This window comes from Ictalurus furcatus, chromosome 16, assembly GCF_023375685.1.
Source record: "Ictalurus furcatus strain D&B chromosome 16, Billie_1.0, whole genome shotgun sequence".
Classification (NCBI taxonomy): Eukaryota; Metazoa; Chordata; class Actinopteri; order Siluriformes; family Ictaluridae; genus Ictalurus; species Ictalurus furcatus.
Genome location: NC_071270.1, coordinates 12,539,807 through 12,552,205, shown reverse-complemented (window position 1 = coordinate 12,552,205; position 12,399 = coordinate 12,539,807). Strand labels below are relative to the sequence as shown.

Below are 12,399 nucleotides of genomic sequence, written 5' to 3'. Positions count from 1 at the left end.
TTAAATGTGTGAAATCGGTGTTGTAGACAAAAATTTCATTGTGCCGACATATTCATTTCTTTCATTAGAAAATTAACATTTTATTTACAAAAAAAATTATATTTTTTAAACAGATGACTTGGAGCTAAATATTCCGAAAAGCAGCCGATAGGAGTCCAGCATCAGTGTGAAGTCCTTTAATACTGTTTAAAAATCATCTCTGGGAGATTCATCAAGAAATTGGTTGAGAAAATGCCAAGAATACATTTCTGGAAATTCTAGGCAAAAAGGGGGTCTACTTTGAAGGTGCTAAAATATATAAATAATTATTTTTATTTAGTTTGGATTTTTTATCACAACATAATTCCCGTAGTTCCACTTGTATTATTCCAGAGTTTTGATGAATTTATTATTATTCTAAAATGTGGGAATAAATAAATAAAAATAAAGAATGAGTATCTAAACTTTTGATCGGTAGTGTACAGGATACTTTTTTTCCCCCATCTGCATAGGCTGGTTCTGCGAAGGCCAGTGGAGCTGAAGGTCTGAGCAGAAGGTAATGGTAGGGTTAAACAGTGGCCAGCCACTCGACACCAGCTCTGTTTGTTTATGACGGGTTATCTGCAGCAGTGGCGGCCGCCGACCCTTCACCTGTCTGCAGGAGGGACGAGGACAGAGGGGCAGGACGGGACAAGGGTGGACAGGTGAGGGCAGGAGAGGTGAGCAGACTGATTGAAGAGCCTCTGTGAAGTCCTTGAGATGGACAGATAGCCAAGTGACCATTTCACTTCTAGTCTTGAGTTCAAGAGGTGAAACGCACTGTGAGCCCTACAGTGACTCTGTACATCTGATTTGAGCATGTAGACATATAGCAACAAAAGCTGTATGTCAGACAAAAGCAGACAAAAACGTCGATCAGACATAAGCGTTGATCATTTCTGTAAATTAAGAAAAATGTATATAGTATATAATGATCATTCAATATCTATGTCTACATAAAATGTAACAAAAATACAGTACTGTGCATGTGTTCAAGGAAAATTATAGATTGTAATTTTCTCATTTTTAAAGATTAAAGACTACCTCAGCGTAGAATTGCATAGCTTTACATTGCACAAATAATTGTACGTACAGAACTGTGCAAAATTTTTAGGCACCCTATTTTTTTTAGTACAAACTTTGTTATAGATTTTTTTTTATCTTATGACTTCTACATTATCGAGTCAGTAGAAAAAACATTTTAGATTCCCAAACATTAGTTTTCCAGCACAAAATTAAATGGTTAGAAAATGTTTGTATGTCAGGAAAGAAAGCAGCATATTAAGTTGTAAGAGATGCTTTTCAGACAAAAACACAATGAAGGCTGCTGGGTTTTCCTGCAAAAATAAAAAGCAAGTGTGACAGTCAAAGTCTCCAGAAGAACCATGTCTGGTTCTGCAAGATGTTCAATAAAACTTATTTACACGCTCATTTCCTTATAAAACTGCACTAATTCTACCTGAGACTACTATTTTTTTTTTTGTCACACCAAATATTGACTTTGTTTCAATTACTACTGTTTACTGCTCTTTACAGTATTTTTTTTAAATGTAGAAATACTTCATTTCATTATTTTGAAGGCGTCTTTGCTCTACACCATTTCTTTTCATGTGCCTCAAACTTTTGCACAGTACTGTATCTGCACCTTATACCAACTATAGTCAGACTGTCCCTGCCACCCATCTTTATATCCATCTATGTTGTATTTTTATACTTTTAAAAATACTTTTTTCTAACCGTATACAAGTAAATCCTGATCTATGCCAGTTCTATTTTATGTCACGGACAGTCGTAAAGAGCATTTTACTGCACATTGTTCTGTGTATGGTTGTGTGTGTGTCCAATAAAATTTGAATTTGATTCTTAAAAATAGTTCAAACAAACACTTCTAAATCTAAACAAAACACTATAAAGGGACAAAAAAAAAACCCCAATTATATATCAAATCAATATTTGGTGTGACTATTCTTTGCTTTTAAACCTTTATCAACTTTTTTTTTAGGTACTCGGTCATGTGACTTTAGAGGAAAATTGACTGGCATTTTGTTCTGAGCATCATGGAGAATATTCCACAGTTCCTTCGCAGAGCTGCTTGTTATCATGTTTTAATCATGCACTGGGCTCCAGCGTTACAAAGTAATCATGATTTTGAAGAGCAAGCAAAAATAAATAAATAAATAAAAAGAGCCAGAGAATGATATAAAACGTATAATATTGTAGTTTGATTAAAGTTGACATTATTTATACTTGTTGAATAGTTTTTTAAAATTTTTTTTTAGATGAACCGCTTTCATTTCAAGTGACCAGTAAATTAGGCTTACAACTGAGACAGCTAAATAATAACTTTAACAACCAAATAGCAGCTGTGATTTTAATAAAGCAACACAGTCAGGGACCCCCAGCATATACATGACGGACCCCTGAGAACTGTAGTGTTAATAAATCTAACTGTATACAAAACTTTCTCTGTAACATTTACATTTTTCTACTCTTTTACTTTTTTTTTTTTAACGATGGAGAAGAGATAAATTAAACCTCAAAGGCTTTTGTACAGAATTGACTTTTTTTTATTAATCATTTTAAATAATTATGACTGTAAATAAAATAATATTAGTTCACAAAGTACAAGATCCAGACAGCATTCTGAAATCTCTGAAAGTTCTGAGAACAGCTCTATCAATAAGCAAACATAACCAATAAGAAAACAGACAAGCTTAGCTACACATTTATTTTTTTGATGACACAAAAAAGTTCTCACACTGCCATTACACTCCTACTTTTACTTCCTCTCCATCAGACTGTGAAGTCCTTCAACCTCTGGAGTTGTTCAGCACTTTTCCCCACTGCTCAGTGCCATGATTAGTTTCCACCTCTGAGGGTCATGTGTTTACCATACCTTACACTGAGGGTTCACCTTAAAGTCAAATGTCTGTCCTGTCATGAGTGAGTGATGGAAAAGGTGCGTCTAAAACCTCGGCAAACTCCCAAAGCCAGGACCGATGAAAAGCAATCCGGGATGCTGGTCATCTATATGGATCAATGCAGATCAGAAATTTGGAGAACACGAGGCATCATGCAAGGAAACTGCGTCTCACTGCCAGGGTCTGGGGTCTCAGAGGTCATTCCGTGTGAGGTAGAAACGATGGTTGACTTCACTAATGGACAGATCTCGTAGTCGAGGTATGGCCCCTTTCTGGCCTGCATCCTGCAGCTGAGCCTTAGCAAAACGATCTAAAGGGGAATAGAAAGAAATTATACCAGACAGACTTTTGTCACCACTGACAGACGTATCATATTTTCCACAAAGCAAGAGTAAGGATATAAACATGCATCACAAAGGGCATAAATGTCTGAGGAATATAATAAATGTATTAGTTAAATGTGTCATATACTATGAGGATGGCCAAACATTTCGAACGTAGAACGTAAATGATACAATGACTAATTTAATTTCGGATAATGTAGCGAGTACCTCCATTAGATTAAAATAAACATTAAAAAAAAGAAAGAAATTAGCAAACATCAAGGGTTATTACTGAGCTGCTGAGGTGAGGTTTTTTTTTTAAAATAAGGTGTGGCTCAAAATTAATATACTGAGGTCACAAGCTAATATTTCAAGGCCACAGACTAAGTATCTTGTGGCCAGCAATTATTATGTCATGGCCGCAAATAGTGTAACCCGAACCCAGAACTTAATACGCAACCTCCGGTTAATTATTTAGTAGGAACGGGCGAAAAAGTTTATTCACTTTGAGAATTCGCTAAAGGTGTCATGGGCTGATGGTGTATTTATGTCACAAAGCCAGTGAATCCACTATGTCTTCATGAATCATTCCAAGATTGATGTAACGTGTAATATTCTCAGTCATGTCCATGCTTAGGGTCCTGTAGCCACAGTGGTCTAACTCTCACATCGTGTAATAAAACATAGGGCTTCAGAGAATCACAACAGAAAAGCGTTCATCCTATTGTCCAGAGATCTCAAGTTCGAATACCAATGATGTCCAAGCCTTCCCAAAGCTGGGAGTCCAAGAGAATGCAAGTGCTCTCTTGGACATATGCAGTATGGCATACTCTCTCTCCCCATCAATCACAGTGACACTAGCCAATCGTGGCAGTCTGGGAGCGCATGTATGAAGAGGCTGGATAACGCTTTCCTCTGAGCATGTTACGCTGCTCTGTGATGCAACACGAGCAGCCACTCAAAAAGATGCAGTTGGCTGGTGTCACGAAGGAAGCAAGCGTTAGTCCTCATCATCCCTGGTTGCTAGCTGCTGTATGTTGCCGGTGGGTGAGAATTGGCTAAGACCAAATTAGAGAGAGAACGGGATTAAAAAAAACCTTGTGGCCTTAATATATTAATTTGTGGTCACAAGAAAGTTAACTCTTGGCTTTGATACATTAAGTTGTGGTACCAATATATTAACTTGTGGCCACACTTTATATAATTTTTTTTTTTTTAAACCCACAACAACCACCATGTCATGTCAGAAGTTTCGTTTCTTATACAGGACAAGGCGACTTCTGGTTTAACCACATCAAACCATTACTAATTAAGACAAACGTATTTAATTTAATTATTGTGGATACGACACTACATGATGGACCAAGTGCTAATCCAAAAAAGTCAGTGATACTGTAAGATTGAGCTTATAGGTCTGTTCTATTGTTCATGCTGGTGTAAATATTTTCAAAAATAAATTCAAATTCACAAATTAAAACATCAAATAATGTGTTTTCAATATAGTACAGGGCGAATTGAATTTTCAAATGACGCTTTTTTTTCCTCCCATTTTCCATACTGTCCCAATTTTTTCGGAATTGGGGTTGTAAGTTATTGTAAGTTTTTTTCTTTTTCTTTCCCCCATAAAATTTTTTTTCTGACTTCAAAGTATACAAATAAAGTGAAAAACCAATTTCACATTAAAGATGGGGAAAAGACCTAACATGACTTATCTTACTTTCATTCTTTTACTTCACAAAAACCTGAAATTTTAACAGGGGTGTGTAGACTTTTTCGATCTGCTGTATGTGCCCCGTGTAACAGATGGACATTACACGTTTGCTTTAAAATATAGTGCTTCAAGCTGAGCATCTTAAAGTGCATCATATCTTTAGATGAGTTAACAACGGAATGAAACGTTGCGCCTCAACGACCACAGTGTAGCATTCAGGACAATGCGGAGGTTTCAGATGAAAAGCAATGTACGAAACAACACTGTCCCAGTTAAAAGAAAAGTGAAGCACAATACAAGAAATACATAAGAGAGCATAAATAAACTGTCCAGAGCAAAATGAGCAACAATTAAACCTCTTTCATAACTGAAATGAAACATTATTTGCCGTATAACCAATAAGTTATCTACAAATTTATAAAGGCACAGTGACGCATTTTAAGTCGCATTTTGTACTGGAAATGTAAACAGCTCCTCTGAATATTTATCATTCCATTATATAATATCGTTTTACATGCGCGTTTTTTTAAGGAAGTGAAGAGTCCACAGATATGATAGTGCTCTAAAGAGTTACAACATGGAGCCAAAACCCCAGAGCCAGTGCAGCACTATGAATTATGAAGCCAGAATACATATAATCAAATGGAGACATGGTGTCTTACCTGTGACGTTGTCCACAGAACCCAGCGGAGCCGTGTTCATCATATTGACTCCGAACAGCACCACGAAACACATGGTCAAAGCAACCAGCAGATAAATCGGCAATGCAAGAGCCCAATACCTGGAGAAAACAGAGGTTTTTTTTTTGTATACTGACCTTTCAGTATGCCTGTCTAGTTTTGCCTTTAGAAGGAGAAGAAGCCTTTACATATACATTACAGCACAGTGAAATTCTGTTTTTCGCATATCCCCGCTTTAAGGATGGGGGGAAAAATTCTATTCTTAGATGCATCGCGATGCGGACGTGGATGATTCTGAATCGGTTCACGAATGCCAAAAATCGATTTTCTAAATGTTAACTGATAACGTAATGTTGTCGGAACGTGGAAGTGCGGCGCCCACACAGTCTGTGGCGTGCACATTGTCACAATTTCCCCTCGTGCAAGTGCTGTAGCGTGTTCCGAAGCTCGAGCGCATGCTTCCGGGTTTCAGTGACGTTGACTTTGTTTACTTTTGACACGCGCATTTGTTATGATTTCTGTCCTGTCTCCGCCCCTGTATTGTCATTGGTTGATTGTTCCCTTATGCGTCATCATTTGTCTCAGCCGTTTTGTGTTCACCCTTGATTATGTTTGTTATTTAAACCCCTCGTGTGTCTATATGCGGCGTGAAGTATTGCGTATTGAGTGTTACCACCGTACCAAGCCTTTGTTCCTCGTTTACAGGCCACAGTTTTGATCCTATTCTTGTCCTCATTATTTGATTCTCGCTTTGTCTCATTTATGCCCGTTTGCCGATCGCCTGACCCTCTGCCTGTTTTTGACCATGCCTGTGTTTCACATTTTGGATTTGTCTGCCTGCCTCTCTTCAATAAAGCTTTTATCTGCGCTTGCATCCATCTCGGCCTCCATTACGTGACACACATAACAGAGACACACGATCGTAGGGGAGAACTGTCACAGTTATAACACATTGGTGACAAGTCCCTGTTCTAACTCAGTTTACACAAAAACGACAGATGTAAAAGGTGGGAAACTCAGGTACAAAGGAGTGATACAAAATTATTTTCAGAGTAGGGATCGCCACAGCAGTAATGGCGACATGACACACTTCCAGGTTTCGCCGAATTAGTCAATAGAACAAAAAAGATGCATCAAGATCCATCGATAATCGTTTTATCATTGCAGCGCAGCCCTCTGAATCGCAATTGAATCAAATCCTGAGGTGCCTAGAGATTCCCACCCCTACCCAGCTTGTTAGGAAGTTGGGGTCAGAGTGCAGGGTCAGCTATGATACAGTGCCCCTGAAGCAGAGAGGGTTAAGGGCCTTGCTCAAGAGCCCAACAGTGGCAGCTTGGCGGTGCTGGGGTTTGATCCCCTGACCTTCTGATCAGTAACCCTGTCTGTCTTACCCATTAAGCCACTGCCCCAAATCATTTGTAAATTAAGCATCTACTGATTTTCCTATAATGACACAAGTTGACCCTTTTTCTGCAGTATTGTTTTCAAAGTTAAATTAACACAAGGATTATACTGCAGAAGAAGGATGTCATGTTGCCCACAAATCTGGCCAAATTAAAGAACATAAACATACTGCCTTCTAAAAGGAAGTGGATTTGATTAGGGAGGGGGGAAAAGCTATCTACCTAGGCAGCCATGCTGTGAATGCAACACAGCATAATCATGATATTTTCAGGTATTATATTTTCTAAACCAGTGAGAGCTGTAGCATGCGTAAGTGATGCTCCGATCAAACTTTCTTGATGTTTGCACAGTGGTGCTGAATGAGGTGGCCCAATCTTATACTGCAGTGACGTTATATTAGACGGGCAATAAAACTGTTAGGGTTGAGCAATGCATTATATCTTATCAGTGACATAATAAGAACAACGTGGGGCAATATATTGGGCGCTCGGCCCACACACGCGTCATGTTGCCTCTGAATACCAAACAAAAACGGACAAAAGAAATAGTAAACCATTTGTTCAAGCAAGTAAACAAACACACAAAAAGCCACTAAACTTACTGTTTTGTCATCTGTCCTCTTGTGTTAATTATATCGTAATTGGACAATGTGTGCTTAGTCTATGTACTTTTAGTTTCTCCTCCAAAGGAAAAAAAAAGATAGATCAGTAGATCAAATTCGATCCGAAACTGCCCCGTTGTCTGAGTCCAGCACCGCCCCTGATACTAATACTTGCAGTGAGCATCAAATATAATGATAATAGCATATGCCTATTAGAAAGACACACAATTTCATTTTCTCTCATTCGCACTAGGTTATCAAATAACACTGTTCACATACTTCTGAGGCCAGTAGGTTAAGCCGACAGCATGGAGCCAGGTCTCAGGAACACATGCCCAAACTAAATACAGCACTGAGGAATAGAAAGGAAAAAAACCACACATATACAGCAAATTTAATACATCTACAAACCTTCAGATACAAAGTACTTTACACTCATTTGAATGACTGTGGTCAGTTAAATACATTAAGGTGCTTACAGAAAGCAAACTGGGAGCCCATGAAGAGGACAAACCCATAGATGGCTCTCTCAGGTACAGGTGAGGGAGAATTTTCTACCATGATGTACAACAATGAAACCTGGAACTCAGATAACTAGCATAGCTCACATTTCAGCAGTGTACTCGTAGGCGTGTTATCGCGACAAATCCTGGCAAAACAACAAATGCTGCTATATTACTATTTATTTATTTTAGCTATAACGCTGCTTAAAATCTAACTCAAATTCACTATGTCAACATTTTCACAAAATGCGATAAACACAGTCAGTACTTCCCTGTCTCAAGTATCGTTCACTTGTTTTTCCAGTTGTTCAGAGTCTTTCAGTGCTGCTTACTGCCATCTGTTGGTTTGGACCAGAACCACAGCACCACAGCAATACAGCAATACAGCACTACATCACCACAGCACTACATCACCACAGCACCACAGCAATACAGCACTACATCACCACAGCACTACATCACCACAGCACTACATCACCACAGCACTACATCACCACAGCAATACAGCACTACATCACCACAGCACTACATCACCACAGCACTACATCAATACAGCACTACATCACCACAGCAATACAGCATCACATTAATACAACAATACAGCACTACAGCACCACAACAATACAGCAATACAGCACTACAACAATACAGCAATACAGCACTACCCCATTACAGCACCACAGCACCACAGCACCACAATAATACAGCACCACAGCACTACAACACCACAACAATACAGCACTACACTAAAGAGAGACAGACAGACAGACAGACAGACAGAGCCAGATAGAGACAGACAGAGGGTGTGTGAACTGGAGCCGAATGAAGTTCACGGCGCGGAATCGACTCTTCATAGCTCAGAAATGGAGTCTCGGCTTCCGCTGCTGTGGATCGGAGAGTTTATAACTCTGACGCTCGCCAGGGGGCGACACTAACATGTTTATGTTTCAAAGTCCACACTCACTCATGCTAGAATAAATGTACGTGTCTTTATGTTGCTGAAATTCTCTCTCAACCCTGACGAACCATGGAAAGGTTGGTGACATGAATGTTATATTGAACCTCCGTGTGTGACTTGATTACACCGATAGCTGTTCTGGGCGCCATCTGAACCGTGTATGTGTTTTTTCTTTGTTATTTCTGAGAATAAGCAGTGGTAGGGCCGAGCTGCTGTCTCAGCCGAGGCTAACCCTAGCCTACCCTTTATTCACTCTAGTTCCTGATTGTAATACATTTACATGCTGTGAGGATGGACCGACAATAACCAGTGCTTTTGTTCACTTACTGACTGATTTTTCTTCACTTTCATTTAACCCTAGCTACTGCGTTTCAGTTTCGGTATGGACAATGACTTAGGTATAGTTTTAAGTGATAAATAATAAGACTTTAGGGAAGAGCTACTGTAAAATCTCTAAAACACAGACGTACAGGAAATGACTAACGCTCCCTTTGGTAACTTCTGGAGCACCTCATATTAAACATTATCTGTCTGTTTGTCCAGTAATATCCGGGACGCTATATCGTGTGGTAGTGGGCGTTTTCAGGTATATGATTGATTTGGGATTGAGATAGTGTGCGGTTTAACAATGTGGTTCAGGAGGGAGAATTTCTACCATAATCATCATAATTATACTTCAACAACTCAAGGGCGAGGTTTTTACACCCACCTTACTGTATATGACTACACATGAGGTCATATTATTACCAAATATTATGTTTTTTCCCCCTAAATCCTTCACAGAAATGATTTTATGGCTGTGTGGGCTACTGAATATGGTTGGATTTACAGTATAAACATTGAACTCTGTTTATTTAGTTTTTCTCCTTTAATTTCTTAACTATTATTTACAGGCAAAGTATCTGTCTGTCTGTCTGTCTGTCTGTCTCTCTAAGTGCTGTGTTTTTCCCCTATAGTTTGCATTTTAGCCCGTCTTGTTTCTGGAAAAAGGGGGAAAAAAGTAATGTTTGTGTTTTTCTTCTTCAACGTATCTGTGCAGTTTCAGACATGAAATGTTCGAGTCTGAAGATTCTGACATTGAGGACACAGCAGACGTGGTCCGACACAAGACTAAAATTGTATGTTTCGGGAAAGAGATTCATTTTTTATTCATTCAACTATGTGATGTTTGGAGGAGTTTAGAAATAATAATGTGTTTTTTTTAATTATTTTTTTTTAATCATTATTCTGCATGTAGGTTTATCACGACAAATTTCCATACATCCACATGGAGCCACCTGGTAAGATTCCACGATTTTACAGTGCTCGGTTGGCCGTTTGGTCTGTGAGTGATGACACGGCTTCGCTTGTGTTTCTTCTTTCTTGTGAATTGTTTAGACGTCTTGTACGAGCGGTGGGGTAAAATCGATCCCGAGCTGAGAAGACTGGCAGGACACTTGCTGCACGTCTCAGTGTTCTGGTGGCATATTCTGTACAAGCAGCAGGACAATCACAGCACTACAGCCTGGGCAGTGGATATGGGCTTCTTGGACTACAAGTGAGTTTTGCTTCTGCGATAGAAACAACATAAAACACGTTAATTTCGAGTCGTGTATCGTCTGCAAATTCCTGAAACTGGAAATGTCGGAGTAGCCACGCTTTACAGCATGCAGCACATACTCATTGAGCAACACTTCTTTGAAAAGAGAAGTTATCTAACCCCTGAGGACTGACGTCTAAATACAAGTGCTTTACATTTTTTAAAATTGAGTTTAAGTGGGAAGAACGCAGGTGTGTCCTAATTCTTTGTCAAATGACTCACTGCAAGTGGTTATGTAACAGCACTATAACTTTCCTTATAGTAGATTTTCAAAATATATTGCAGTGTTTGAACCGCTTAATAATAATAATAATTGAAAAAAGCATTTCACATAGAATAAATAATATAAAATAAACCAGTGCTATACGCTTAACTTTCCTATTATGTTCTGGGTCAGTTTGATGCATTTCCACATTTGAGATGTCTGAAATACTGGTTTATCTTGCTTTTTCTCTTAGAAATTTTTTTGAACTTGTATGCAAATATTTTTTCTTCTGGCTTGTCTCGGACAATATAAAAATAAATTGCTTCCAAGTGACATGGTGTCAGGGCGACGAGTTTTACCCTCGATTCAGTAGATAAGCTCACCTGGATTCATGGCATCATCAAGACTACGATGCTCATATTGAACGTCCTTTTAACGCACTCGGTACTGTTTGACTTGATAATATACAGCTGGAGAAGAGAAATGACTTATCATCTCACTATAGGGAAGAGGGCAGGTTTTTTATTGAGTCAAGGTTTTTTCCAAGGTTTCTTCATCTTCTCATGTTTCCTTTCTACGGCTGCCTCTGGTTTTTGTAATTAGGGGTTGTAATTTCTGTAAAGCTGCTTTGTGATAACGCCTAAAGTGGAATACAAGTAAAATTGAATTAGTCAAACATTTAAACAGGTTTGAAACACACAGGTTTCTTCATCTTCTCATGTGTCCTTTCTACGATTGCCTCTGGTTTTTGTAATTAAGGGTTGAAATCTAAATCTAAATCTGGATTTCTGTAAAGCTGTTTTGTGATAATGCCTAAAGTGGAATACAAGTAAAATTGAATGAATTGAACATTTTTAATTTGTTGTTCTGTGAATTGATGATTGTTGGGATCGGATTAGTACTCGATGGGTCGTATGAAGGTATGGAGTGAAACTTGGTTTAAGAGTCACCCCTTACTGGGATTTAAGAACTCTTCATGTTTATTGTAGAGTTTAGCAAAGAGCATTTGGGAATATTTGCATGCAAGTAGTCAGAGAGTGATGCAAATCTGTTTGGGGGAATTATTTATTTATTTTTTTAAAAATCAGTGCCTAATAGTCTCTCAATGCAAAATTTTTTTACTATAAAATGATTAACCATAAAAAGTTTTGATTAGCGCGATCATGACACTATGATCAGGATCAGGCCTGTGCTCCAGTGCAGTCTTCTGACTTTATCACTTGTATCCTATGATCAAACATTTTCTATTCTGATGGGAGTGGTTTCTTCCAGGATGATACTGTCTCCATCTACAGGGCTCAAGGGCTCACTGAATGGTTTGATGAGGATGACAATTATGTAAATAATAGGCTACGTGCTTTATAGTGACCAAGATCTCATCCCAGTTCAACACCTATTAGAGTCACGTAAGGACAATGCTCTCTACTACAATCATCAAAACTGCAGCTGAGGGAATATCTTGGAACAATGGTGTTTATTCCTCCTGTACCGGTCCA

At 38.6% G+C, this 12,399-nt stretch overlaps 2 protein-coding genes across 4 annotated transcripts in view; one reads left to right on the top strand and one right to left on the bottom strand.

The window, feature by feature from the left end:
• Nucleotides 1-1,944: 1,944 nt before the first annotated feature.
• On the bottom strand, nt 1,945-8,949 carry pigp (phosphatidylinositol glycan anchor biosynthesis, class P). The gene is made up of 4 exons (XM_053646123.1): nt 8,138-8,949; nt 7,938-8,010; nt 5,636-5,754; nt 1,945-3,249 (listed from the first exon to the last, which is right to left on the bottom strand). The coding sequence occupies exons 1-4, from the start codon at nt 8,217-8,219 to the stop codon at nt 3,131-3,133; spliced, it is 393 nt and encodes a 130-aa protein (XP_053502098.1). The 5' UTR covers nt 8,220-8,949; the 3' UTR covers nt 1,945-3,130.
• Nucleotides 8,950-9,051: 102 nt separating this feature from the next.
• The window catches only part of ttc3 (tetratricopeptide repeat domain 3), a 44,094-nt gene continuing 40,746 nt past the window's right edge, over nt 9,052-12,399 (top strand). For all 3 annotated transcript variants that reach the window (XM_053646115.1, XM_053646116.1, XM_053646114.1), the window contains exons 1-4: nt 9,052-9,196; nt 10,159-10,237; nt 10,357-10,399; nt 10,497-10,656. In XM_053646115.1, coding sequence (XP_053502090.1) covers nt 9,189-9,196; nt 10,159-10,237; nt 10,357-10,399; nt 10,497-10,656 — 290 coding nt within the window. In that variant the 5' untranslated portion in view covers nt 9,052-9,188. The remainder of the gene's footprint in view (nt 9,197-10,158; nt 10,238-10,356; nt 10,400-10,496; nt 10,657-12,399) is intronic.

What these genes read in the sequence shown, in the direction of transcription:
- pigp (XM_053646123.1), bottom strand. Translation starts at nt 8,219, where the DNA reads ATGGTAGAAAATTCTCCCTCACCTGTACCTGAGAGAGCCATCTATGGG. An exon ending in TTAACCTACTGGCCTCAGAA is followed by an intron (nt 5,755 to 7,937) that starts GTATGTGAACAG and finishes TGTTTTCTCCAG; the next exon opens with GTATTGGGCTCTTGCATTGC. An exon ending in TTCTGTGGACAACGTCACAG is followed by an intron (nt 3,250 to 5,635) that starts GTAAGACACCAT and finishes ATTCCCCTTTAG; the next exon opens with ATCGTTTTGCTAAGGCTCAG.